A 25,083-nucleotide genomic window follows, 5' to 3' on the forward strand; every position below is an offset into this window, starting at 1 on the left:
GGGAAGAAATGAGAGACGGAGACAAACCATGAGAGATTCTTAACTACAGGAATGAAACTGAGGGTTGCTGGAGGGGAGGTGGATGAGGGGGTGGGGTAACTGGGTGATGGGCAGTGGGTGTTACATGCAACTGATAAATTATTGAACCACATATAAACTAATGACGTTCTCTATGTTGGTTAACTGAATTTAAATACAAAGAATAGGAAATAAAAAGAAAAACAAAATAAGATAAATAAAGGAAAAAGTTTAATGAGACATAGGAATTTCTTTTATATTTGTTTGGTAACACAGAGTTAAAATAAAATTAAAAAAAAAATAACTCATATTGTTTTCAAATTATACCAGAAAGAGAAGTTTTGACTGACTTTCGCTCTGACCTGCAGCTTCTCACAAAAACAATATGGGTCTTTATATTTTGAAAAAGTAATGCTACCAAAGCTCTTCTAAGGCATTTAAAAACTATTTTTCAAGTTGTATACAAAATAATTATCAAACATATTTCCACCGGTGATTTAATAACGGTTCATTTTATTTCCTCTTGTCTGAACCTAAAATAAAGCTACGTAATTCATATGATTAGCACATAGTGAGAGCTCCCCCATGCTGTCTGAAGGGCTAGTTCTCTGACTCAAGTTGTATTAACCATCTCCCACTGGAAACATATCCTCAGTATTGGTCAAGAATTAGTACCTTAAAGAAAACAAGACCAAAATATCTTCTGCCAGGTACAGACTCGCAAAGCAGGGAATGAACAATAAGGAGCAAATTCATAATCTGGGTTATTGTCAGTGCCAAACACAAGAATAAGTTTAGAAGTGTTGGAATTTCTGCACTTCTGTCATTTTACATCAGAGACCACAATTCAGCCAATAATTTTGTATTGGTATTGTGATCAGCACATAAAAACCATAATTATTACAGCACTCATATATTCACACAGCCTTTTACAGTTTACCAAAAGCTATCACAGGGATTATCTAACTGATCCGTCACGAGCACCAAGTGGTGTGTTGTCTCCTCCCCTACCCCCCACCCTGGGGGGCAGTGGGAGGGGAATGGAGTCACAGAAATAATGAAGGATCTTACACCACATCAAGGAACTACTGACTAGCAGAGGTGGGCTCCAGACTCCCAATCTGGGGCTGTTCTGTTAAACTGCATAAGTTTCCATGATAAGTTACTCTTCAAAATGGAATGAAATAGGACCACACCCTGATTTATAGATCCATGAATTATTTTTCCTCACCCTGGATGCAATCCTGTCATTAACTCCAACACAAGGGAGGACTGGGAGTAGACAAGATTGTAGAATAAGACATGCACTTTGTGGTACCAGTTTGGGTTAAACAGTTTGACACTTTTGCTGAAAATGCCTAATACACAGACTCACAGTTACAAAACTGAAAGAGACCTTGAAAAGTCTCTGTTCTTTTTCCATTTCACAGATGAGGACAATATGCTGCTGCAAAGAGCAGGGGGCTCTCTAAAGGTCACCCCAGTAACTGCTATGAAGTAGCAGAGCCAGGCTCTCCCCACATTCTTCCCTGATTGGGTTTCCCAGATAAAGGACGAAGCATGGTCCAGATATCTACAAGGAACCATCACAGTGCTAGATAGAGAGATTAGAAAATTACATCTTACTCACCAACATCATGAGTATAAAAATTATTGATATTTTACATATTTAAAGCAGCAGGAATTTTGCTTCCTATAAAAAAAATAATCAACGTAGGTATTTTAGACTCTCATGGCTAAGGTTGAGGATAATTTCTAAAATAGGACTTTTTCTTCCCTTTAGACAGTTTTTTGAGTTTTGTTTTTATAACAGACTTCAGTACATTCAAAAAAAGTCTAGTTGCTCAAAAATGTCACCACCTTTAACTTACATGAAGAATTAAAAAAAACCCAAAACCTAAAATTTCACCATCTTTGTAGATACGATTCTCTTCAACCTGTTAAGGACATCATCCTGTCCCTATTCACACCCACTGCCTGTCTCTTTCAGGAGACTTCAAGTTATTGTTAATCTATTTTGAATGTACGTGATTTTTATTTCCCCTCTTAAATTTAAATAGTAGACAACAAAATATCTCTAACCAACAAATCTAAAAGTGGCTCAATTTATCAGCCATTTGTTACTTAAACATTAATTTCCACATTAAAAAAATAAATAATCTAATCAGACTTTGTTGTACCTGTGAGTCCTTTAAAAGACTTCTTCACTCTCCAATTCAAATCTAATATGAAATTTTTTTTGGAGAGGCAAAATATAAGAATTTTCTAGATAGTACTGAACATTGAACATTGTTTCACAAGAAAAAAAAACATTTACGCAGACCAACAATAAACCACACAGAGATAAAAAATATTGACAATAAAATTAGTTTTTTGTCTCTCATTCACAAGACCAGTTTCCACTTTAATACAAGGTCTAATCTATAGCAAATGTTTGTGCTAATTTAGGGAAAATTCCATCCTTCATGTTCTGATCAATCAGAGGAAGTTTTTTTCCAGAGGTGAAGCGCTGCCTGAATTCGGAAGTGTAGCCTGGACTCCATGGAGTAATCTTTATAGTTGTTTCTAAAGAAAATAACAGTGAAATTGTAATGTCAAAAATCTCTTTGTATCCAAGGGCAACACCACCACCTCCCCTTCTTCTCATCTTCATTCCTTATTTGCTTCCAAACGTGAATATGCATTAACAGCAGATCTTGTTAAAATGTAGATTCTGATCCTGTGAGCGAAGGAGGATGACAATATTCTATACTTCTAGAAGCTCCCTGGCAGGGATTTGAAAGTCATACTTTGAGTAGCAAGTTCCTATTTAATGACCAAGCCATTCACAAACACAGCCACAAGCTTATGAAGAGGGTTTCAACAAATTTTGGGAACTCTTCCTAAATAGCTGACTTCCTTTCCTAAACCAGGAATTTTAAAGCAGCTTCACGTGAACATGATCAATCACCGCCCCCTCCACACAAAGAAATCATGCTGAAACCTCATGAAACAACTACAACAAAGAAAGCAGGATTACATGGTGACACCAAAATTACTTACTCCGATTCTAACAAGCAAATATCAATGGTTTGGCCAACAGTTGTGGGACAATGTCAGAAGGGGCCATAGAAATCACAGATTAAAAATTTTACTTAGATCATCCATGTTCACTTCTGTCTGCTAGAACTGTTAAGAATCAGCAGAATGGAATGGCTTTGACTTTGGGCTCCTGCGTTCACATGCTGCCTTGGCCCGTGGGTGAACTGTAACTCCTTTCTTTGCAAGGGCAATGCTTCCCTTCTACAGCTCTTCATCTTACAGAGATCTAAGAGCTACTCACTGGTAACCTTGACTAGGGTTATTATACACCATATGGGTTACCAAAGGATGTAACTGAGTATTTTCCTAAATGCCTGGCCACTAGTTTTCATGATTTTGTGAAGCTCCAACTGCATAAAGGAAGGTACAGACAACTGAACATCTTGAAATTATGGGAAGTCTGTTTCTGGTGGCTTCATTAGCACTGGCTTGAGTTAGTGGTGACTTTTGACCACTGATGGTCTTCCATTTTTGTAGTGAATTACCAGTCTTTTATTTTCATCATTATAAATTTGTTTTATTGTACATTGCTGAGATAACATCAAGCAGGTCCAAACAATGAATACTGCAAACAACAGTAATGAGAATCCCTAATTTTCCAATAGCTAGATCTGAAGGTACATACATGTCAGTTCAAATATGAGTCATTCTCACTCTGAACAGAATTAGCTTTAAAAGTGACTCACTCTGATATCACCCTTTAAAAAACTCAGCAGCAGCAGCCTCTCTCCACTCCATGATACCCTGAAGCTTCTTGCCCATTACTAGGCTTTATTCACAGCAAAACATCCTGAAAAGTTGCCAGAAGTAGCTGACTCCATTTTCCCCCCTCATGGGTCAAAGTCACTGAGGACCTTTATGCTGCCAAGTTCAGCAGCATTTCTCTGGACACACCTTGCTTGACCTCTCCGTAGCTATCCTCACAAATGATCACTCTCCTCTCTTTGAAACACTTTGTTCATTTTGCTTTCCTGGATGTCTTCCTAACTCGCTGGCCATTTCTTCTTAATCTTATTGTTTCATTCTAAAAGGATGGCATATCCCAAGGCTCTGGGCTGGACCTCTTTTTCTCGTTGTATTATTTTCCCAGAATCACTTCAAGTGTCATGACTTTAAATACCACTGTCTCTGTGCAGGTGACTTCAAAATCTCTACATTCAGCCTTGATGTTTCCACTGAACTCCATGCTTGTATATTTGACTGCCAAGTCCCCATCTCCACATGGACATCCAACAAGCACCTCAAAATCCCATGGTCCAAAACAGAGTATGTTTTCTCCTTTCCTGGAACCTGCTCTTCTAAGCAAAACCCATTTCAGTGACGAGCATCACGTACTATCTAGTGGCTCAACAGCCCAGTTTAGAGGTTTCCTAGCTGTGACTTCAGCCAGGAATGCTCCCCACCCAGTCTTTTGGTGACTGATCATCTCAAGACTGGCTTTAAATATGTAAATTTCAGCTAAAATATCATCTCCTCATGGAAACCTTCCAGACTCAACCCAATCTAAGGTAATACCCAAGGACTCTGTATCATATTAGAAATTTCAGCAAAGCATATACCATTGCTGGTTCTCCTACTTGTCAGCTTATTCAACACCTCTCCCTAACTAAGCAAGAGGAAACGCTGTCTGTTTATGTATAGATGTCTGTCTAGAGCCTTAACAATTGTCTGGCACACAATAAGTGCTCAGTGAATACTTGCTGATTTTGAGTAAATGAACAAACCAATGAATCACTAAGCTATTTATGGCTTAAAGCTATTATCTCATTCTTTCTCTACTGTAACAAGTATTCAGTGCAAACAGACCACAGTGAGCCATGATCACAAGTCTGAGAGCCATTGTCTAGCAGAAATAAAAATGCTTCAGAATTACTACACTAGACCGAAAGAAAAGAGAGCTAGAGAAATATACAGAGGGCTTCTTCCAATCAGCGGCTCTTGAAGGAAATGAGAGATGTGGTTGAAGACACCAAGGGTCAGCAAATTATGACCCAAATAATGGCCAAGTCCAAAGACAACCATTTATTTACATATTGTCTTCTGTGGCTGCTTTCAATACAATCTGAAGTTGCAATGAGACCTTGTGCTTGTAAAACTAGAAATACTTACTATCTGGCCCTTTATAGAAAACATCCGCCAACCCCAATGCAGAAAAGAACAGGTTAAAAATCTGGCATAGTGATGCCAGCAATCACAACACTTGTAAACAGTCACAGGGTGTCAGCCATTGAAAAGGTTGGAAATAGCACAACTAGAGCAAAATTTATGAGCGTAACATTATTATTCATTTTTCATTCATGTTTTAACTTCTAAGTATATAAAATTACTGCTGTGGTTATACCAGTGTCGATGTTCCTGACTTCAGCGCAAGCAGGAAAAGCTGCCATTATCACTTACCTTGCAGTTTCTAGGGTCTTTATGGCCTTGTCAATTTCCCCTTGGCTTTTGTACAAAAAGGCCAACTCAAACAGAGTAAATGGCACTAGGTAGTGGTCATACTTCAGTAGCTTTTCACTAAAAGAGTAAACGGAAAGCAATTAAGTCTTAGCAGAACAAGAAACATTCATTCTTTTTCAAAGTATGTACTTTCCCCATTCTGTAGAAAACAGGTGCACCACTAAGCCTATCACCAGAGAGAACTGTCATTATACAGCTGAGGGATCTAATAAACGATGGCAGTAAATAGTTTGTTTTGAATATATTCCTCTTTTATTTTATTCTTTAATCTAAATCCAGTCCTGAGCATTATTTACACCCCTTAGGAAGATGAATGCATGCAAGATCTTCAAAGATTAACCCTGGAAAGGACAAGGTCATCCCCGTAAAAAAAATGAGTATGTTCAGAAAATGACTCCATTTAGAAATGAGAACACTGTATTACTTTATATGTTAAGTCTTACAAGGCTAAAATAAGTCCATAAATAAGTGGTCGACACTTCTGTTTTCAGCAATAGTATGAAATCTGACCATAAAACATCAAGAAGCAATAAAATATATATATAAGTAACACACTTCCAAATGCATAATTCAGCTCACAAGAACGTAAGAAAAACTCTCAAACTGAAAACAAAGGCAGAACTCTAAGGGTGTGGATGACGTCAAAGCAGCCCTGGGATCTGCTACGACCTGAGTCAACCAGGACTTTCTATCTCAGTGTCCGTGCAGTGGAGGCCTTGAGTCCACAGAAGAGCAGAGCCTGAGACCTCCATATAAACCTGGGGCCATTCTCCAACAGGGGGAGGACGGATTGGAAAAACCCACTCCCTGGCACAGGAGGAAGACAAGAGCAGTTGGCTCCTCAATCTGGGTCCAGGTTGGAAGGAAAAAAACACATTCTTTGGGAAATTAATAACCAACAGACCTGACCTCATATGAATTTGCAATTCAAATTTACGAATTTACATGGCCCAAAAGATCCAAGGACCTCTCAGCAATGCCATTAACACGAACCTGGCAGAAATAAAAGCAAAATCACTTTAGAGACTCTTCTTCCAGCCTAACCTCACAGATGTCTCAAGATAAGTCCCCAAGGAAGGGGAGCTCACGGTCCAAAATCACAAAACACATGAGCAAACATTCACTGTAGATTTGATAAACGTTAACAAGTAGCACAAATGGGTCATCCTTTCGATCCTTCCAGAAACACCAGTAAAACCAAACTCCATGGCTACTTCTTCTTTTTTTTTTTAATCAATGGCTACTTCTTTAACATGTTTACTAATAACAGTAGATTACCTATTTGGGAAATAGGTCCCTTTCCTCTTTACAAGGACACCAGTCCTCACCCGTCCTCTACATTCTCATCTAAGCTAGTGTCTAGATTTTGTGGAACTTAGCATTCCCCTTAAACACTATGTAGAAATGCATAAAGCCATATTCTACTTGGGCTCTGAGTCTGCTCTCGAAGGACAATGAGAGAGCTACTGGATTCTCTTCCCGGTAACCCTGGAACACTCGCTGCAGGAGAGAACATGTCGTTTTCTCACAGCAGTTCCCTGGGAACCGCAGTTTGCACTCAGCTCGGCCTCCTCGTTTGTCTGTACCTTTGGATGACATGATTGAAGCACAGCTCGGCTTGCAAGGGCCGCTGCAGGTTCTTCAGGCAACACCCTTTCAGCAGCTTTACCAGACACTCGTCATCCACAGAGTAGTCGCTCATGTCTAAAGCCAGGCAAACAGAAAGCACACACAAAAGGAAAATCGCTTTAAAACATCCCAAGGAAGAGGGACAAAGAATAGCTATGAGGTTTCAGAGGGATTGCTGAGAAATAAGGAAAATATTTCTAGCATTTATTAGGCTTCCCTTAAGAAAACACAATGAAAATATTTTAAATCAAAAGAAGAGGCAGCTTACTACCTCAATACACCATTTGACTAAGGGCTGCCACTCTATCCACTTGAAAATTGTTCTTCAGGTGCTCAGGGCTCAGTCTCCGAGTTAGGTGGTCTTAGGTGTGAGAGTAGGAAATCTGAACTCTAAATAAAATAAGAGCTGTATTAATTCTATAAGAGGTAAAGCAGTGAGGAGCAAGAAGGCGGCCTCCCCCTGTGGTTCTGGCGTCTAACTCTGCTGGCTTCGCACCGGAGAGGATAACACGTCCATATGGAGAAGCAGATGGCTTCCTACCCATTAAAAATTCAGGAAGTAAGAATACCCTCTTCAGACCATTCTGTTTTACAACTTATCAAGTCTCCCAGGTTTTGTTCTTTTGGGGGGGGAAATTCTGTCATAAAATTAGACAAAATGGTTCCCCAAGTACATGCAAGATACCTAAAATCCTCACAAACTTGCAAGTGCTTGAGGCTAACGGAAAGGGTTTTCTTTCAGCACGTTTTCCCTTTCGAAAATGACTTTGCCTTCTACAGCCCAAGGCTATGGACTATTTAAGCAAAAGCAACCATACCCTGTGTGACAGCAACCTAAAAAAGGTAGACATTTCTCATCTACCACTTTTGAATCTGGGTGCTTTCACAAGTGACTGAAACTAAGTCATTCCCAAGACAGACGGATAATTCATACATTTCAGGCTGTGACAATACAGGGTGTTGGGGTGAGGGGATAGTAAACCAGACCACTGAGGCCTGGGAGTCCTCATATTCCATCAGATTCCCCTGCTTTCAGTACAAACCTCAGAAATCACTATTAACACATGCCGGTGTTTGCATTAGTAAACTGCTTGTTTATGGGAGGTTAATGATACCACTTAACCAACGGAAGGGGATCACTTTACTCCTAAGGGGCTAAAAACAGCTGATATTCACCTCTCACTTCCAAGCTCCGATAGCTCATTCACCAGGAAAAATCATGGACATCAATACCACGTTACCATTTTTCAGCCCTGCTGCTCCTCCCCCCCACAAATATATCTATGTTTCTAATCATGGATGTTCACTGAAATATCTTTCCAGGCCTAGAACCAAACCCTTAGGGTCCGTACTGGATGCTAGTTTTTAATATCATTTTTGTGCATTCTATTGATTTCTATATCAGCATTTTATGACAATTTGTCTTACCATAAACTTCTGGTGCTCAGTGAATGATGGTTTTGCTAAGGAACAGACATAAACTATGGAAAATTAAAGTACCAGTAAATCTGCACTTAGCTTTTATTTAGATCATGAGTTAAGGATATGAAAATGGGTCCGAAGACACCACCTTCCTCCAAAGCTTAGCCAAACCATCATTTCCTCAGACCACAGAGTATTCTCTGTCAGATGATTACTTTCCCTTAAAATCTGAATTCTTTAACATGATTCTCAACCTCCTGGGTGAGTTCACAGATGAACATTTCAACACACAATTTCCATTTTACATTCCAAGAAAATTATACAACAATGCTGCCAAAGCACATTTTCATCACAAAAGATCTGCTTAACTTAATAAAACAGAGGGTAGGCTGAGGAAAAAGAAAGTTTGAAGCCCAAACTACAAAAATATCCACAATGAACTTCTTAGAAACTAGCTGCAATGCAACAAAGGAAAAATTAAAAAACATATTTAGAAAGTGAAAAGCTATAAAGTAGCATTTTCCCTTTTATGTAACTCTGATTGCGTTTGCTATAGAATTTCACAAAGCAAATTAACTGCAACGAAGAGTCAGAGAAGATCTATTGTAGCAACTTCTGGCTACATGTTGAGTTTAGTTAGATTTCAAATGAAACACTAACGGAATTAGTGGCAGACACTGACTCCAGGGATATCACAACAAGTGTTCTTCTCTTATTAAACTGTATCCTTCCCTTTGTATCCCTAAAGGCCCTTTCATAATCGCATTGTCAGAGCAGAACACCAACTGTATCTTCTACCTTCTTTTACTTTAGAGACACTTGCCAAGGGGAGAAGAAGGGAAAATACATTCAATTCCCAATACTAGGGGAAAGGGGGTAGTGGCTGGAGTCACCTCGGGGTTACAACTTCATTTCACATTTTCAGTTTTGGATTTTTTCCCCCTTGCTCTGAAAGATAAGAGCTTAATTACTAAAAGGTCATTACTGAGGGGAGGGAGGGAGCAGAGATGGGGATCTGGTCATTTTTCTGCATAGAGCAATGGACCTGGTAGAGATTATCATAATTTTGTGTACAAAATCTTCAGAAAACTTTTATTATTAATATTTTTTTAACCCGGAGGGAACACAGACAAAAATAGAATTGTATGAAGTACAGTGCATCTGTCTGTCTGAGCTTTCCCCAGCCCCTCCCTTAGATATCTCTAAGCTGATCATCTCGATAGATCATTAAAAGAAGAAGGAAGCAGATGGCTTCCTACCCATTAAAAATTCAGGAAGTAAGAATACCCTCTCCAGACCACTGGAGAGAGCAGTCTGTTTTTTAAGCCTCTATTGCACTGTATATCCATAGTCTGATACATATATTACAACTTTACATTCCCCCCCCCCAACCAAGAATGGGACAAAATAAACTTCGAGGTAAAGGCTGAAGAGCCTGTTCAAATAGAGAACAATCCAGTGGTCCCCCAGGATTTCTTAATATACAAAGGCCCCACTCTCTGGTGGTGGTAAACATTAGTCTATACTACAAAGGATAGACATCCAAATGTCAGAATTCATTCAACTGAACCAAAGCCCTTAGAGCTGTAGAAAAACACAAGGAACAAGATTATCTAGGTTTTTTTGGGGGGTAGGGGTACTCTACCAATGTTTTCATTTAATAAAAAGAGGTTTTCCTTCACCTCTCAGTTTTTATTATCCACTTATTAAAAAACATATCCATTTTCCCATCTGGTTTTTGGATATGTGGGTTTTAATCATAGATAATTCCCCTACTGGCAGGAACAATGTTTTCTCAGCCTATCACAATTCTATCTCTAGTACGGAAAATCTATGAGTTTTCAAATGAGCAAGTTAATAAAATGTAGCCAAAGTAGTTGAACAAAAATGAATACTAAAATTTGTTTAAAAGCCCAGATAAATTTTATAAAGGTGCATTTTGTGAAATCTCATTTTTTTTTAAAGTAAACTTTTGTGGAGTTTCATTTCATCTAAATTTCAAAATGATGTAACTTTATGTCGACTTTACAATCAAATCAAACAAATCTTTTTTCCTTTTTTTTTTTTAAATATTGTATTTATTTATTTGACAGAGAGACACAGCAAGAGAGGGAACACAAGCAGAGGGAGTGAGAGAGGGAGAAGCAGGCTTCCCACCAAGCCGGGAGCCTGATGCGGGGCTCGATCCCAGAATCCTGGGATCATGACCTGAGCCGAAGGCAGACGCTTAACGACTAAGCCACCCAGGTGCCCCATCTTTTTTCCTTTTTGAAGGAGCTTCACACTGAAAATAGTAAAGATCATCTCACATCCATCAGAATGGCTACTACAAAAACAAACAAACAAGCCACAATAACCAAAAAAACCCTAGAATATTACAAATACTGATGGAGATATAGAGAAATTAGAACCTTGTGCACTGCTGCAGGGAATATAAAATGGTGTAGCCGCTATAGAAAACAGTATGGCAGTTCCTCAAAAAAACTTAAAAGAGAAACGCCACATGACCCAGCAGTTCTACTTCTGGGAACAGATCTCAAAGAACCGAAAGCATGGCACCTGGCTGGCCCAGTCAGTTAAGAATCTGCCTTCGGCTCGGGTCATGTTCTCGGAGTCCTGGGATGGAGTCCGGTATTGTCAGGCTCCCTGCTCAGCGGGTAGTCTGCTTCTCCCTCTACCCTCCCCCTGCTTGTACTCTCTGTCTTTCAAATAAATAAACAAAACCTTTAAAAATAAACAAAAGAACTGAGAACAATCTCAAAAAAAAATTTACATACCCATGTTCATAGAAGTATTATTTGCAATAGCCAAAAAGTGGAAGCAACTCAAATGTGCGAGTGGATAAATGGAAAAGAAAAACATGATCTATACATTCAATGAAATATTATACAGCCTTAAAAAGGGAAATTCTCATATATGCTACAACATGGATATACCCTGAGGCCATTTTTTTTCTTTAAGGATTTTATTTATTTGACAGAGAGAAGGAAAGCACAAGCAGGGGGAGCAGCAGAGGGAGAGGGAGAAGTAAACTCCCCACTGAGCAGGGAACCCAGTGGACTCGATCCCAGGACCCCAGGATCATGGCCTAAGCTGAAGGCAGACACTTAACCCACTGAGTCACCCAGGGGCTCCATACCCTGAGGCGCCATTATGCAAAGCAAAATAAGCAGTCCCAAAAGGACAAATCATGTAGGATTCCACTCATATGAGCAACCTAATGTAGTCATGTTCATAGTAACAAAAAAATAGAACTATGGCTGCCAGAGGCAGTGGGGAGAGGGAAATGGAGAGCTATTTTGAATGGGTATGGCAAAGTTCTGGAGACTGGTTGCACAGCTATGTGAATATAGCTAACATTACCAAACTGTATAGTTAAGAATGGATCATGTGGAAAATTTTGTGTTATATATAATTTTAACTACAATTAAAATTAAGAAGGGGGCACCTGGGTGGCTCAGTCAGTTAAGCCTCCGACTTTTGATCTCAGCTCAGGTCCTGGTTTCACGGTCATGAGTTCAAGCCCCACTCAGGGCTCCACAAAAAAAAAAAATAAATAAATAAAATAAAATAATTTCTAAAAATTAAAAATATTTAATTGTAAAAAGAATCATAAAGAAGCTTAATGCAACTTTGTATGTAGAAACTATGTAGATAATATATCAATAATGGACCGTCCAGAACATACAAAGAAAGTCTAAACTGTCCATATAGTGAGTCTCTAAGTCTGTACTCATACATACACTCCTTTGTTCTCTGCTAAATAGTACAAACTTTGGATTTCTCTTTCATTTCAGTTTCTTGAGACTTTTCATCCACTTCTTTCCCTGGTGCCCATAAATCACAGAGAATTATCAGTCCATGAAGATAAATACCTCAATATTTTAGCTACTCTACCTAAGCCCCAGTTCATAGGGGCTGAGGTTTAATACTTTTCTGGAAGGGGGAGGGAAAAGGAGAGAAAGGGAACCATGGTTCTTTTATAAAAATGCTGCCTTTAATATGGGAGATGGACATTGCCCACCCTCCATCAATAGATGACCTTTGCAGGTGACATTTTTTAATAATAAAGTAGAATATTCCATTTACCTGTTCTCCCTGTGATTACCAGTTTATATTCACAGAATGGTTATTTAGGAGATCTGAGAGGCGGGGGTATTGATCTGTGGCCTCAGAACATCATTGCTTTTTGTTCTATTGACTTCTTCAGGTATCCTGTCTGAAACCTTGACTTTATTAGCAACTAAGGCCACTGATTCAGCTTTCATTTTTTTATATTTCTTCTCCTTATTGATGGTAATCTAAAACTAGAATTATTTTAAATATGGAAAGCAGCCTAAATGCCCAACAACACTGAATGTGTTGATTAAATTACGATACATTAGCTCCATGGAGTGCTATGAAGCTTTCAAAATTATTACGAGCCATTTAGCAACAATTTAAGTCTATGATAAAAATAGAACTACCATGTGATCTAGAAATTCCACCTCTAGGTATTTATCCAAAGAAAATGAAAACACCAACTTGAAAAGATATATGCACCCCCATGTTCATCACAGCATTATTTACAATAGCCCAGATATGGAAGCCGTAAGCGGATGAATGGATAAAGAAAATATATACTACATTTTCTGTATGTAGTAGATATATACCATGGAATATTATTCAGCCATAAAAAATAAAATCTTGCAGCTTTGCAACAACATGGATTGACCTTGAAGGCATTATGCTAAGTAATGAAATAAGTCAGACAGCAAAAGAGAAATACCATACTTTCACTTATGCAAAATCTAAAACGGAACAAAACAAAAAAATCAAGCTCATAAATCGGTGGTTGCTGGGGGTGAGGCATGGGAGGTAGAAGAAATGGGTAAAGAGAGTCAAAAGTATAAACTTCCCATTACAAAATAAATCATGGGGATATAATGTACAGCATGGTGATTATAGTTAATAATACTGTGTTTCAGGGGCACCTGGGTGGCTCAGTGGGTTAAGCCTCTGCCTTCAGCTCAGGTCCTGATCTCAGGGTCCTGGGATCAAGCCCTGCATCGGGCTCTCTGCTCAGTGGTGAGCCTGCTTCCCCCTCTCTCTCTGCCTGCCTCTCTGCCTTCTTGTGATCTCTCTCTCTCTCTCTCTCTGTCAAATAAATAAGTTAATTAATTAATCTTTAATTAAAAAAATAATACTGTACTTTATATTTGAAAGTTGCTAAAAGGGCAGATCTTAAAAAGTTCGAACACATGAAAAAAACTCTGTAACATGTATGGTCATGTATGTTAACTAGATTTATTGTGCTGATCATTAGAGAGTCCACAAATACTGAATCTTTATTGTATACACATGAAATTAACATAATGTTATATGTCAATTATACTTCAATAAAAAAAGTTTATGATATATCAAGTGAAAAAAAAAAGTAGTCTAGTGTATGTCCAGGTACACTATGATTATAACTGTAAAAATAAGGCTAGGATGGAGCAAACAAATATTCTAAATTAATTGTATTATAACAGCAAAAACATGGGTAATTTCTTTCACTTACATGTATCAATTATATGCTTAATTTTTTAACAATAATTATAAAGAAAAATGTCATTTAACATTTCAGCCTCATTCTATAGCTCCAAATACAAATTAGGTCTCTCATCCCTGGAGCTATGTTCAGTATTTAATTTCCCATGTGGAGAATATATTGAATATGGGGCTAGCCACTCCATCAATGCCCATCTTTTTCCAGTTAAAAAACATGACTTAACTGTTACAATTTTCTTTGCCTTTACCTGAACTTCTATGCCCTTTACCATGTTTGTCGCCATAGAAGTTTTCATTTTACTTCTGTGGTTAGAACATTCCAAAGGATAAGACTTAAATGATTGGGAAGTTGAAAAGGAATACTACAAAGGCTAGCATCTATAGCATCATTTGTCAAAGATAAATCCTCTATTTAAGCTAGAGAATTAGACAATGTCAGATCAAGAAAACTTTGGATACTATCTGTGTATTTTTGGATATCATCATCTCATGATATCCAGAAATGATGAGGTATGTTTCCCAGAGTCTCACAGCTGCAAAGCTGGGACTGTAAACCCAGACGGCCTGATTTTTCCTTCTACTATGCCAGCTGCTTCCAGGAAACGGAGCTTCCAGTAAACTAGAGAGGGGCCTCTAGGACAAGCAACAGTAATGAGTAAAAAAATTAAATCGTGATAAAATTTCAACTTGAAAACAATCTTCTGTGTCTACAAAAGCATAATAGTCATTACAGAACAAAAGATGGGATGGAACGAGTCACAAATAAAAAACCAGAAATGCACTCTAAAACTCGACTGATTGTTCATCTTTCTCAGCGACAGACTTATTCAGATATAATTCACCTACCAAACAATTCACCCACTTGAAGTACACTTCACTGGTTTTGAGTATGCTATAGAGTTGTACAACCAATACTACGGTCTTAGAACATTCTCAACACTCCAAAAGGAAATACCACACACCCTTTAAAAGCTATCACACGCAGACTCCAGTTCTTCTATCCCTCGTTATAAAACCACTAGTCTACTTTCTGTCTTTATAGATTTACCTATTCTCAGTATCTCATTTAAATGGAACCATGCGATATGCTGTCTCCTGCAACGAGCATCTTTCACATAGCCTCGTGTCCCCAAACTTGTCCATGTGGCAGCACGTGTCATTCCTCCCTTCTTCTGATCACAATCACCCAGATCCTTGCGATACACACAAATGAACTGTGTCCTTGTGATACACACAAATGAACATGGGCAGATAGACACAGGGAAAGGGCAGGAAGTAATAAAAAAGATTTTCAGGATTTTACTTTTCATACTTACTTTCATTTTGTAAAGTAGCCTCAGCCTTTTCGACAGTGACCAACAGATTTTCAGAAAGGTCTTTTCTTTTGCTCACTATTGGAAAACCGTTCCAGACATACATCATTTCCTAACAAGGAAGAATGAAAAGCCATTTGCAATTGTGTGAGGTTATTCGATGTCCTTTACAATAATGAAACCAATCTCTTGGTTGCTACAGATCTCAAGGTAACATCCAGACATCACTTTCCTTAGCTTTCCTCATTTGGAGTGTAGTAATTATAATTTCCCCTTTTCTCATTTTATTTTATTTCTCATTTTATTATATGCCTTTTGCCTTTTATACCATGAAGTAATTCAATATATACAGTATATTATGTTTTTACTGAAAAATTTACTCATTCACTTAAGCATCTACTAGTATTCAATCCTTTTGGAAGATAACGGGTTACAAATACAGAAATAAATATTTTTAACTGATACTATGAACAGTTGTATATGATATAAATTTTTGTCATTACTTTTAAGTAAAGGGAAACATTTTTAAAATATCTTCCAGTTATGTACATAAAATGTTCCCAAGGACTTCACTGGAAATGAATATAGAAAGTATTTTAATGGTTCTTTTATCCCATTAAAAACATGTGACAGGGGGTGCCTGGGTGGCTCAGTTGTTAAGCATCTGCTTTCAGCTCAGGTCATGGTCCCAGCGTCCTGGGATCGAGCCCCACATTGGGCTGCTTGCTCTGCAGGAAGCCTGCTTCTCCCTTTCTCACTCCCCCTGCTTATGTTCCCTCTCTCGCTATGCCTGTCTCTCTGACAAATAAATAAATAAAATCTTTAAAAAACAAAACAAAACACAAACATGTTGACAGTCCAGCGATACAATCCAACATGCAGGAAGCACAATCATTTAAAGGCCATATGGCTGAATGACAGCCCCTGAAAATGTAAACTAATGATTTCTCATTGAAAATTACATCTCAGGGGGCGCCTGGGTGGCTCAGTGGGTTAAGCCGCTGCCTTCGGCTCAGGTCATGATCTAGGAGTCCTGGGATCGAGCCCCGCATCGGGCTCTCTGCTCTCTAAGGGAGCCTGCTTCCTCCTCTCTCTCTGCCTGCCTCTCTGCCTGCTTGTGATCTGTCAAATAAATAAATAAAATCTTAAAAAAAAAAAAAAAAAGAAAGAAAATTACATCTCATAGGCTAACAGATGAGAAATTTTTTGGACCAAAAGTAAACATGCTTTTGCTTGAAAATATTTTTCTAAGTTCCTGGTAGCACAGTTCATATTTTTAAATGTATGAAATAGGCAGGGTAATCAGTATCTTCTTGGACATAAACAAATTTTAAAATATGATAAAGCTACCGTTTGAATAGCTTCTTACAGGGAAGAAGTAGAAATAAGAAAAATATATTCAAGTGGCAGAAAGTCGTCTCTACTCTATGACACTAAAAACTAAGATCACAACACTCAAAAAATTTTTTTTACATCTAACAGTTTCTTATTGCTAATGTGTAAGAGCTTGATTCAATAATTAATAGAATAATTAACTGATGATCTTTTAAATTTTATTTTTATTGATAGACTGTTTTATCAGAAGAAGGCAAGCTCATATGTGAGATTCTATAAAAATGACATTTTGGCGAAATTCCTAGTTACCACAAATTCAGACCAATTCTACACTTTTAAACTTGTAGAAAGAAGTACAGTGAGTTGTCCTTCCTTAAGACCTTTACTGAGCAAAATTGGATGTAGTTATGTACACATCAGCATCTAAGTTCTAGGGCACAGAAGGGGCTATTGTGCTTTAAAATCTTTTCACAAAAGTTCTGTGACACAAAGAAGAAATTTCCCAATGCAAATCACCTGACAGAAATCAACAGGAATGGATCTAAAAGCTGTAATTGGTGAAACAGCAAGAGGCTCCCACGTTAGCTGGAGAAGGGGGATGTTTGGTCACCTTTGTGATTTGCATGGTGTTCCTGTTTTTGTCTGTGCTCGGATTTGATGACAGAGTGCTATTTTTGTCTCATTCCATCACAGGCACAGAATAATCTGGTCTGACGGTGGTGCTCTCTGAGACTGCTGATCTTTAGTACAGAACACCTGGACCTAGGTATAGGCTAGCTCCTATCGGATACCTGATAGAGGGTGCAGTCTTCTTTCTCACAGAATATATAAAGAGCTCCTATGAGTCAATGAAAAAATAATAAACGACCTAATGAAAAATTACATTAGTATATGACCAACTCATAAGAGAAGAAATAAAAATAATAAGCATATGAAAAGATACTCAACCATACCAACAGGGGGATATAAATTAAAATAGTGAAATGCTATTGGTAAAAATTTAAACCAGTAGAGCCTTTCTGGAGGGCAATTTGGCAATGTCAAAATAATAAGTGCATATACCCTCCAACCAGGAATTCCATTTCTAGAAATCTTTTCAGAGAATTATATGACTATGTACCCAAAAAAAGCAATATAAAAGAACATTCAGGGTGCCTGGTGGCTCAGTCATTAAGCGGCTACCTTCAGCTCAGGTCACAACCCCAGGGTCTTGGGATCAAGCCCCACACTGGGCTCCCTGCTCAGTGCGGAGCCTGTTTCTCCCTCTGCCTACTTCCCTTACTTGTGCTCTCTCTCTCTCACTGTCAAATAAATAAATAAAATCTTAAAAAAAAAAAAAAAAAGAACATTCATTGCAACATATTTGTAACTGTAAAAACTGGAAACTAAACTGTCAAAGGGGAATCACTGAATAACTCTGGAACACAAAAAATAATAATAAATAAATAAATAATCAAGAAACCCCAAAGGAAGACAGCAGACATTCAGTTTGCATTTAATGGTTTTCCCGTGCTGACTACCTACAAAATGGAAGTCCCAAAGAACCAGAATAATATAATACACTCAGTAATTTTAAATATTTTTTAAAAGATTTCATTTATTTGTCAGAGAAAGAGAGAGAGCCCAAGCAAGGGGAGTAGGCAGAGCAGGCAGAACAGCAGAAGGAGAAAGGCTCCCCGCTGAGCAAGGAGCCCGATTCAGGGCTTGATCCCAGGACCCTGGGATCATGACCTGAGACAAAGGCAGTAGCTTAACCAACTGAGCCACCCAGGCACCCCTATTCAGTACTCTGAAGGAAATATTCATGAAAAAAAATTCCTGTGGAAATTATGCTTTTCATGAAGTCTAGTCTTACCAGCATAACGATCAAGAATCTGAGCTCCAGGGGCACCTGAGTGGCGTAGTCGGGTGAGCACCCACTCTGGGTTTTGGCTCAGGTGAGAGCTCAGGGTCATGAGATGGAGTCCTACCTTGGGCTCTATGTTGAGCGTGGAATCTGCTTGAGATTCTCTCTCCCTCTCCCTCTGCCCCCTTCTCACATGCTCTCTCTAATAAATAAATAAATCTTTAAAAAAAGAAGAATGTGAGCTCTAGCACCACTGTGTCCCATGCAGCAACCACCAGGCACTGAGGGCACATGAGCACTGGAAATGTGGCTACTCCAAATGGAGATGTGCTCTAAGAGTAAAATACACACTGGACTTCAAATAATCAGTACAATAGAAAGGAATGTGAGATATCTCACTAAGTTCTTACTGGTTACATGTTCAAACAAACATTTTACATATATCTGGTTAAACAAAATATATTCCTAAAATTATTTTCATGTTTCCTTTGACTTCTTACATTTTGTGACCTTTTAATTTTTAATGTGGCTACTAGAAAAGGTAAAATCATGTAAGTGGCTTGCATGAGAATTCAAGTCAACTCTAATTAAGCCAACTCACCTCTCTCCCTAAATTTCCTTATCTGTAAAATGGGGCTACAGAGAGAAAGTACTCACAGAGAGTAACTGTAAGAATGAAATGATACACATTTTTAAATAGTTTTTCAAAAAATATTAAATGATATATTCTTAAATACCATAATGCCTAGAACATACCAACTAGTCAAAAAATTAGCTATAATTTTTATGATTATTTGATTATTAATAATTCATACATGTTCACCTTACAAACACCCTTGCAATGGTGTTAAATTGAGCTGAACTTCACAGGTGTGCTTTCCACTGCTGTGACTAGATGTTTCTTTCAAAAATACAAATAGTAGGGGCACCTGGGTGACTCCGTGGGTTAAGCCCCTGCCTTCAGCTCAGGTCATGATCTCAGGGTCCTGGGATCTAGCCCCGCATCGGGCTCTCTGCTCAGCAGAGAGACTGCTTCCCTCTCTCTCTCTGCCTGCCTCTCTGCCTACTTGTGATCTATCCCTCTGTCAAATAAATAAATAAAATCTTTAAAAAAAAATACAAACAGTAAATAAAATAAAGACAAATACCAGGGCAGGCATGATGAGCTTCACAGGTGCAGGCAACGAGGCAGAGTAACGACGAGACTTTCTGACAGCAAACTTCTCAGTAGGGATAGATTTCCCTGCAATTCTCTGCTTCAAGCTATCCACCTGTCTGTGAAGAACCCAATCCCAACAAAAGGTCATTAGAACACATATGTTATTGATACCAGCAGATTTCATGGGGCGCTCCCCACACCAGCAGCATCAGTGTCATATGGAGGTGTGTTCTAAAAGCAAATTTTCAGGACGCCTGGGTGGCTTAGTAAGTTAGGCGTCTGACTTTGGCTCAAGTCATGATCCAAGGATCCCAAGATCAAGCCCCATGTTGGGCTCCCTGCTCAGTGGGGAGTCTGTTTCTGCCTCTCCCTCTGCCTCTTCCCTGGTTTATGTGCTCGCCCATTCTCTCTTTCTCTCTCTCTCTCTCAAATAAATAAATAAAATATTTTTAAAATGTAAAAAACAACCCACAAATTTTCAGACTCCACCCCAGTGGTGGAGTGACCTAATATTAGTGACTCTAGAGCTGGGCCCAGCAATCTGGAGTCTAGCGAGTCCTCTAGGTGATTTAGATGTGTGCTCAAATGTGAGGACCACTGACTGACACATACTTCTCTCTAGTTAACTTGGCTAACCTCTGACTTTATCAAATATGATGAAGGAAATCTAAATAGAAAATTGACAATGAACCCCAATGTTTACAGCAGCAATGTCCACAATAGCCAAAATATGGAAAGAGCCCAGATGTCCATTGACAGATGAATGGAAAAAGAAGATGGGGTGTGTGTGTGTGTGTGTGTGTGTGTGTGTGTGTGTGTGTGATGGAATATTAGTCAGCCAACAAAAAGAATGAAAATCTTGCCATTTGCAACAATGTGATGGAACTAGAGGATATTATGCTAAGCAAAGTAAGTCAAAGGAAGACAAATACCACATGATTTCACTCATATGTGGAATATAAGAAACAAAACATGAACACAGGGGAAGGGAAGGAAAAGTAAAATAATATGGAAACAGGGAGGTAAACCATAAGAGACTCTGATCTATAGGAAACAAACAGGGTCACTGGAGAAATGGTGGGGGGATGTGATAATTGGGTGATGGGCATTAAGGAGGGCACTTGAAGTAATGAGACTGGGTGCTACCTCTGAAACTAATAATATAGTATATGTTAATTAAATTGAATTTAAATTAAAAATTTTTAAATAAATAAAGATAAAAATTGGCAATTTCCATAAGAAAGCAGGAAAAGAATCCAAAGTATTTACTTACACTGTGGGTACTCAGAGAGAAGGAAAGAGGTATATGATACATTTCATATTCTTATCTATTCCTACTTATTCCTGTCTATTTCCTAGGACACAGATCTATAAGATTATGTGTTTCAAAACATAGCTGTCAATTAATGTATACTTAGAGAAAAGGTGTCCCAAACATAGGTTATTTTGAAAATAATCAGCTAAAGACATGCACCATATTTACAAACTCCTTCTTAAAAGCTAAGAAATCCCAATTATGAAATCCACAATCACACAAAAATGAAAGTAGGACAAAGAGACTATGTTCCCATAGCACTTTCTTACACACAAATTTGTAACTGCACCAAACCAGTTGCTGAGACAATATTCAGGAAAATAAATAGCCAATTACATCACTGAAAGAAAAAGTAAGACAAAACAACAGAAAAAATATTCCAGTAAGAGGACAAAATTGTGTTCAGTTCTTTCTGGGCACAATCTGGGGGTATGAATTTTAAAGCAGAATGCCCATGATTTGATGATCAGTAACACCAGTGGAAGAAGCAGTGGACATGTGAAGTGGGGGTTGAGGATGTGGGACAGAAGCAGGCTTTATTACAGGATTTATTTTACAGGAAATCGTGTGGTTAAAAGACTGCAGAGTCTGTATGAAGAAACATTCACTGGGCAACTCTTCTCTCATTATCCCAACAAATTCATGCTATCACATAGCAGACCTCAAGCTTTCTCCTGGAAATAGGACTGGTTACGTGTTTCACCGAAATTGTGTTTTGGGTTTTTTTTTTTTTAAGATTTTATTTATTTACTTGAGAGAAAGAGAACGAGTGGGGCGAGGGACAGAAAGAGAGGGAGAAGCAGACCTCCTGCTGAGTAGGGGGCCAATGTAGGACCCTTGGGATCATGACCTGAGCTGAAGGCAGACACTTAACCGACTGAGCCACTTAGGCGCCCCAGAAATTGTTCTGATATGGAGAAAACTTACTCTAATGTGGAAGAAACAGAGGGAGATTTAAAAGATTTCAATATATCTTAACAATTTTATTCCATTCCATTCCACCTGTTGTTTGTGTGAAGTGAGGACAGTAAGAGGTGACATGAATCCTACTATGGCTTCTGCTGATGTTGATTCTATCTATAGTTAGTACACATGGTATTTTTATCAAAAAGAGATTTTAGAAAAGAAGATGAAAAGTGGTCTTGGTCGTATCTTCAGATTTGCCCTGATGAGTCTTGAGGGCTCAGCTAAGATATTATCTCTCATAATATGGGCACAGAATGCAGGATTCCATGTGAAAGATTTTGTCATTAGTTATGTTTGAAGAATGTAGCAGAGTTTTTCTGTTCCTGAACTTCCTCATCTCCAGTGGTCAGGTCCCCTCTACCACTGCCTCCGGCCCCTGCAGTCCTCTCAGACCACACTTTGGCACTTGTATCTCTTCTACCTTGAAGCACAAATTTAAGCACAGCACTCTGAATACCATTCTCTTCGTTCTAATGCGGCTGTTCTAGTAAGACTGTGTCAGTCTATTTGCCCTTCAACCTTCTCCCTATGCACAGTCTTCCTCTCTCTCCCTGTCCCTCCATACTCCTGCTTCGATGGCCTGTCCTTTACCATGGCAAGCACTGGCTTCAGTCCTAAACTCCCTCGTCCACTGCCTGGTCACCACACTGGTCCGGCAAAAGCCCAACCCTGGATGAGGTTCAGTGACCATCTCCCCTGCACCTGCACTGCGAGCAGACTGCTATCCCTGTAAATTCATCAGCACCCACCACAAACGGGCCCTCGCACTACCAGCCAGAGGCAGATGCCTCTGCCTCCAGTTTTGTAAAGAAAAACACAAGCTAGGAGATGGAGTGCCCTCCTTCTCATACTCCAGCACAGAAGCTTTCCTGCCTCTGCACCTATATTCTAGAATTCTTCCCTTCAGATACAACAGAAGACCGGGTCCTCCTCCTACATAAAACCATCCATGCCATCAGGGCTTTGGATTCTAACTCCTCCTGCCCTTTCAGGACATTTACAAATCAGTTATCCCATTTCTCACTTCTGTGTGTAACTTTTCATCTGGATCCTTTCCAGTGGTTCTTGAGAATGCTCACAACTCTCCCGTTAAAACAGGTGCTGACATGCCATCTCCCTCCAACCACCATTCTCTCGCCTCCCCCCCTTCATAGTCAGGATTATCCAGGGACGCACTGATGCTCAACTCTGCATTTCTCTTCCTCAGCTACCTCAGTCTGACTCCCTCATCTACTTGAGGACCTTATCAGCCCCTGTTCAGGTTACCAATGATCCCTGCCGCTCTGGCTTATTTTTAAATGAAGACTACGTTCTGTGAGACATGTTTTGAGTCACCCTTAGCCTTTCTTTTCTTTTGACCTATAAAAAGCCGACCCTTGAACAACATGGATATTAAAGGCACCAACACCTCCCCCCCACATAGTCAGAAATCCACATATGGGGTGCCTGGGTGGCTCAGACTTAAGTGGCTGCCTTCAGCTCAAGTCATCATCCTGGGGTCCTGGGATCAAGCCCCACATTGGACTCCCTGCTCAGCGAGGAGCCTGCTTCTCCCTTCTTGTGTTCCCTCTCTTGCTATGTCTCTCTCTGTCAAGTAAATAAATAAAATCTAAAAAAAAAAAAAAATATATCCACATATAGTTTTTGACTCCCCAAATTAACTGCTAACTCCCTACTGCTGTCCAGAAGCCTTACAGATAACATAAACCATTGATTAACACATATATTGTGTGTCATATGTGTTAAATACCGTACTTTTACAATAAAGTAGCTAAAGAAAAGAAAATGCTATTAAGAAAATCATAAGGATGAGATAATACATTTTCAGTACTGTACTGATCCAAAAAAAAACCCAAAAAAGTCCACATGTAAGTGGATCCACATAGTCAAACTCATGTTGTTCAAGGGTCAACTGTACCTCAAATGTAGCATGATGTCTTACCAAATTATCACCTTCTGGTTCTTTAATGCACAGTGCTCCTTCCTGCAACAGGGTCCTCTCTTGTGCTATTCTCTTGGTCTGAAACTGCACCACCACAGCTCCCTGCTGCCTCGGCAGCTCCTAGTTCACCTTTAGACACCATCTCAACCATTACTGCCTCCACGTGCATATCCATATTTCTCTTCCCAGTGGGGAATTGGGGGCACTGTGGGTAGCATTGGTGATGCAAGTATTATCAGCTTCTGGCTTGAGAACTGTCGTCCCAGTCACCAAAAGAGGAAAGAATACTAAGTTTGTCCAGGAAGACTGAACACGGTAAGTTTAAAATGCTTTCAGGGTGCCTAGGTAGCACAGTTGGTAGAGCATCACACTCTTGGTTTTGGCTCATGTCATAATCTCACAGTCCTAGGATGGAGCCCCACATCGGCTTGGGACTCTCTCTTCTTCTCCGTCTGCTCCTCCCCACCCCTTTCTAAAATAAATCAATAAAATATTTAAAAAATAAGTAAATAAATAATTTTTTAAAATGCTCTCACATATCCAAGGAAAGGTGACAAATGGGAGCTGGCTGTATGGGTCAGGAGCTCAGTCAGGAAGTCTGAACTAGGATTTAAATCTGGCCTGGCTAAGATTTCCTAAGGTTGTGGCTCTAAGATATCAACCTTCAATAGCTGGAAAAAACAGGATGAGCCTACAAAAATACTGAGAAGGAATGGCAACAAAGACAGTAAGGAAAAAAATTAGTCATGTACTACAATTTTGCCATTATTTGTGTGATAATTTCACTGACGCCTGATTCCATGACAAGGTTATACATGCCACAAGGACAGGAGCCCTGCCTACTTATTCAACAGAGCAGGTGCTCAAAAACAAGGTTCCAGAGGTTACTGATCTAAACACAGTTAAACAGAGCAGTTCACAGCAGACCTTCTCTGAGTGTGGTTTTGAAGGGTTCCTGCATCGAATGAGTAGACATTAAAGAAGATATGAAGGTCAAGTATGGGAGAACACTCAGGGGAAAAGAAAGATATATTCAGTATCTTCATTCTAGCAAGAGTTCCTGGCTCA

General features: G+C 39.1%; 1 protein-coding gene across 1 annotated transcript in view; it reads right to left on the minus strand.

Annotated features, from left to right (window-relative positions):
• Nucleotides 1–299: 299 nt before the first annotated feature.
• LOC111156596 (tetratricopeptide repeat domain 39B) overlaps nucleotides 300–25,083 on the minus strand; it is a 126,384-nt gene continuing 101,600 nt past the window's right edge. Inside the window, exons 16-20 of the mRNA XM_022517584.1 lie at nucleotides 19,782–19,908; nucleotides 15,456–15,564; nucleotides 7,143–7,260; nucleotides 5,497–5,613; nucleotides 300–2,583 (exon numbers count right to left, since the gene is read on the minus strand). Coding sequence (XP_022373292.1) covers nucleotides 2,493–2,583; nucleotides 5,497–5,613; nucleotides 7,143–7,260; nucleotides 15,456–15,564; nucleotides 19,782–19,908 — 562 coding nt within the window. The 3' untranslated portion in view covers nucleotides 300–2,492. The remainder of the gene's footprint in view (nucleotides 2,584–5,496; nucleotides 5,614–7,142; nucleotides 7,261–15,455; nucleotides 15,565–19,781; nucleotides 19,909–25,083) is intronic.

This window comes from Enhydra lutris, unplaced genomic scaffold, assembly GCF_002288905.1.
Source record: "Enhydra lutris kenyoni isolate GAN:26980312 unplaced genomic scaffold, ASM228890v2 scaffoldscaffold47, whole genome shotgun sequence".
In the NCBI taxonomy this organism is placed as follows: domain Eukaryota; kingdom Metazoa; phylum Chordata; class Mammalia; order Carnivora; family Mustelidae; genus Enhydra; species Enhydra lutris.